This window comes from Exophiala xenobiotica (assembly GCF_000835505.1).
Source record: "Exophiala xenobiotica strain CBS 118157 unplaced genomic scaffold supercont1.9, whole genome shotgun sequence".
In the NCBI taxonomy this organism is placed as follows: domain Eukaryota; kingdom Fungi; phylum Ascomycota; class Eurotiomycetes; order Chaetothyriales; family Herpotrichiellaceae; genus Exophiala; species Exophiala xenobiotica.
The window spans coordinates 8,162-10,845 of record NW_013562486.1 but is presented as its reverse complement, the minus strand read 5'-3'; the positions used below and the strand labels follow the sequence as shown (position 1 = coordinate 10,845).

The 2,684-nt window shown below is 43.3% G+C and overlaps 1 protein-coding gene across 1 annotated transcript; it reads left to right on the top strand.

The window, feature by feature from the left end:
- Nucleotides 1-265: 265 nt before the first annotated feature.
- Nucleotides 266-990, top strand: PV05_12070 (uncharacterized protein). The gene is made up of 2 exons (XM_013454085.1): nt 266-437; nt 490-990. The coding sequence occupies exons 1-2, from the start codon at nt 347-349 to the stop codon at nt 900-902; spliced, it is 504 nt and encodes a 167-aa protein (XP_013309539.1). The 5' UTR covers nt 266-346; the 3' UTR covers nt 903-990.
- Nucleotides 991-2,684: the final 1,694 nt, after the last annotated feature.

Sequence of the window (2,684 nt, the reverse complement as noted above, 5' to 3'; positions counted from 1 at the left end):
TAACAATAACAACAATAGGCGTGTTATATCGGTATATTGCGCCAAGCCATCGTAAAAAATTAGGATAGCAACATGGCTCGAGTGTGCCATACCGGTATGCTTAACCGCTAAGCCATCTACAGCTGAGGTATTTTACCCAAATTTTGAAGTCTAAGAGTTGAACGAAATTAATTCCTTATCGTTATTCTTCATTTCATCTCATAGTTAAACACATTGACCCTTCTACTATCTACAAACGCGACTCTAACGAAATGTCTAGTTCAAAGACCAAGGCGAAGGCCATCGTATAAACCTAACCTCCCCGCCCCCTCGGAAATATTATTTTCTTGGCTAATTTTGACAACAAATGAAGAGCCTAAAGACCCCCACCAAAACCAAAGTCGCCCGTTCCACCCCCACCAAGTCCCAAGGTGCCTCGAATACGCCCAAGTCACACAGTACATTAGAGAGTGCTGATTCGACTCGAGTATTTACTGATTGTTTGCCTAGCTAGAAGTACCAAGCGTCGTCGTCCAGAGGAAGACACCAGTAACACCTACTCGAACGAAGACGAATCGGAATCGTCTAGCTCCAGTGACATCAGTAGAACCAGTAAGACCAGTGAGACTAGTGAGATAGGTTCCCGCGTCTCTTCCAACGACGTCTCGTTTGACGCCTCTACCACCACCAAAATCACCTCCGCCGAGAAGAAGCTAGAAAGAGAGAAGAAGCGTATTAAGAGCATCAAGTCGAAGGTAAAGGCCTTAAAGCGGGAGAAGGCAAAGGAAAAGAAGAAGAAGAACAAGAAGAACAAGAAGACCAAGAAGACCAAGGGTGAGAAAATCAGACAACGAGCCATCGATAAGGCCAACGAGGATATAGAGATCTACTCTACTCCCACCAAGAAGCCCAAAAAGGCTTGACTTAAAAGTTAGGATGCTACTGCAGTGGCTGATCGAGTTCGTTTACCTCCTCGAACCAGACCTCGTACATAAGATTCTTAGAATTAACTGAATAGAATGCTCATTGGAGACTTCAACCACACTCTACCTAACCTTTAGATCCTTCGTAATAGTAGGGCGCACTCCTCGGTCACCTAATCAATAGCGGCCTTAGCATAAATTTAGCACCGTAAAGGTGCTATCTTCCTACCCTAAATTTTCACAAACCCTATTCCACCTAGTCATCGTCCATCATTTAAAGGTCATCTAGAGTTTCGCGACACAGTGAGTCTATTAAATATTGCTTTCGATACACGATAGCGAAGGCAAAGAAGGTCAACCTTAACGATATCAAGGAGTCTATTCGTAAGGTAGGAAATCATCGAAGAGTATCATTATAACATACGTTTAACTTCGGTGATATAGGTCTACGCATTATCACAGCAGTATATCAAAGGGGCTAAGGATAGTCAGGCAGCGCGAACGAAGGTCTACGAGTATATTACACGCTATAAGAACTGTCGTCCTTCTCTTCCCTTATACTAATAACTAACAATTTAGAAGGCTTAGAGGACGCCGAGCGAGACGACAGCAGCACCAACGAAGATATAAATAAGAGCGACGAGGAAGATAATAAGAGCGACAAGGAAGATAATAAGAGCGACGAGAAAGATAATAAGGGCAACAGTAGTGACAATAAGCAATCTAGAGCAGAAGAGAGTGATAACAGTGCCAATAAAGTGAAGCCGAAGAAGAAGGCGAAGGTTACCTTTCGCTTATTAGAGGCTACACCTATCGAGTAGCCAAGCAAGAAGTCACTTAGTCGAACACTGTAAGACACGGTAAAAGGCAAAGTCTTGTCAAGGCCCTACTCAACTAAGTTAATATCGAGCCTAACCGCTGGCAATAAACGCAAGCGTGGAGGCAAATACATGAAAGCAAGCAAGAAAGGTCGCGGCAAGAAGACTAGTGCTAAATCTATAAAGTGATAGCTTCTCACCTAGCCGTAAGATGGAGCCGTCTAGCTACGATTTCGGCCACCATGACTCTTAGAAATAGGATAATGGAGTTATACCCATAGAGTATACCCGTTATTTCATCTAGAAAACAATATGAATTAAGCCAGAAACGTTCTTAAACAATATCTGCCATATACCAGTAATATCTTCGATTCCCCTCCCCTCCCCTCCCCCCCTAAGTATATCAGTCCAACAATCCAATAAAGTAAAATTTAGCCTATATACGGCAATCTACCACTAGCAAGTATTGATCCAAATAGCTAAGCGAGCCTTTCTCGCCCTTTGATACAATATATCCCGCTTATCGCTATTATAGAAGGACTAGCCGGACCACCCTTTAGACGGCTTAGCCGTAGAAAAGGACAACGAGGGTTAGGATATCGAGGGGCTACCATATTAGTATAGTGGATCAAGGTAGGGAAGATTGTCGAGTATAGAAGGCTATCGAGTGGCCTACCATATAAGTATAGTAGACCACGGCGGGGAAGATTGATTATTATATCGATATATTACGCCAAGGCCCGGAAAGAATTGGGATGTGTCAACACCGCAATGTCGAGACCACCACCACCAGACTATTTTCTTTTTCATTAGATATAGTCCCGTCCACCCCCATCATACCATATATCGGTCTCTTCTCCAATCGATTCTTTCCATCATGCCATACCTCGTATTTAGCACCGACTGTCCCGTCTCACAATTAAATCAGCTACGGCAGAAACGCTATCTATAGAATATAGAATTC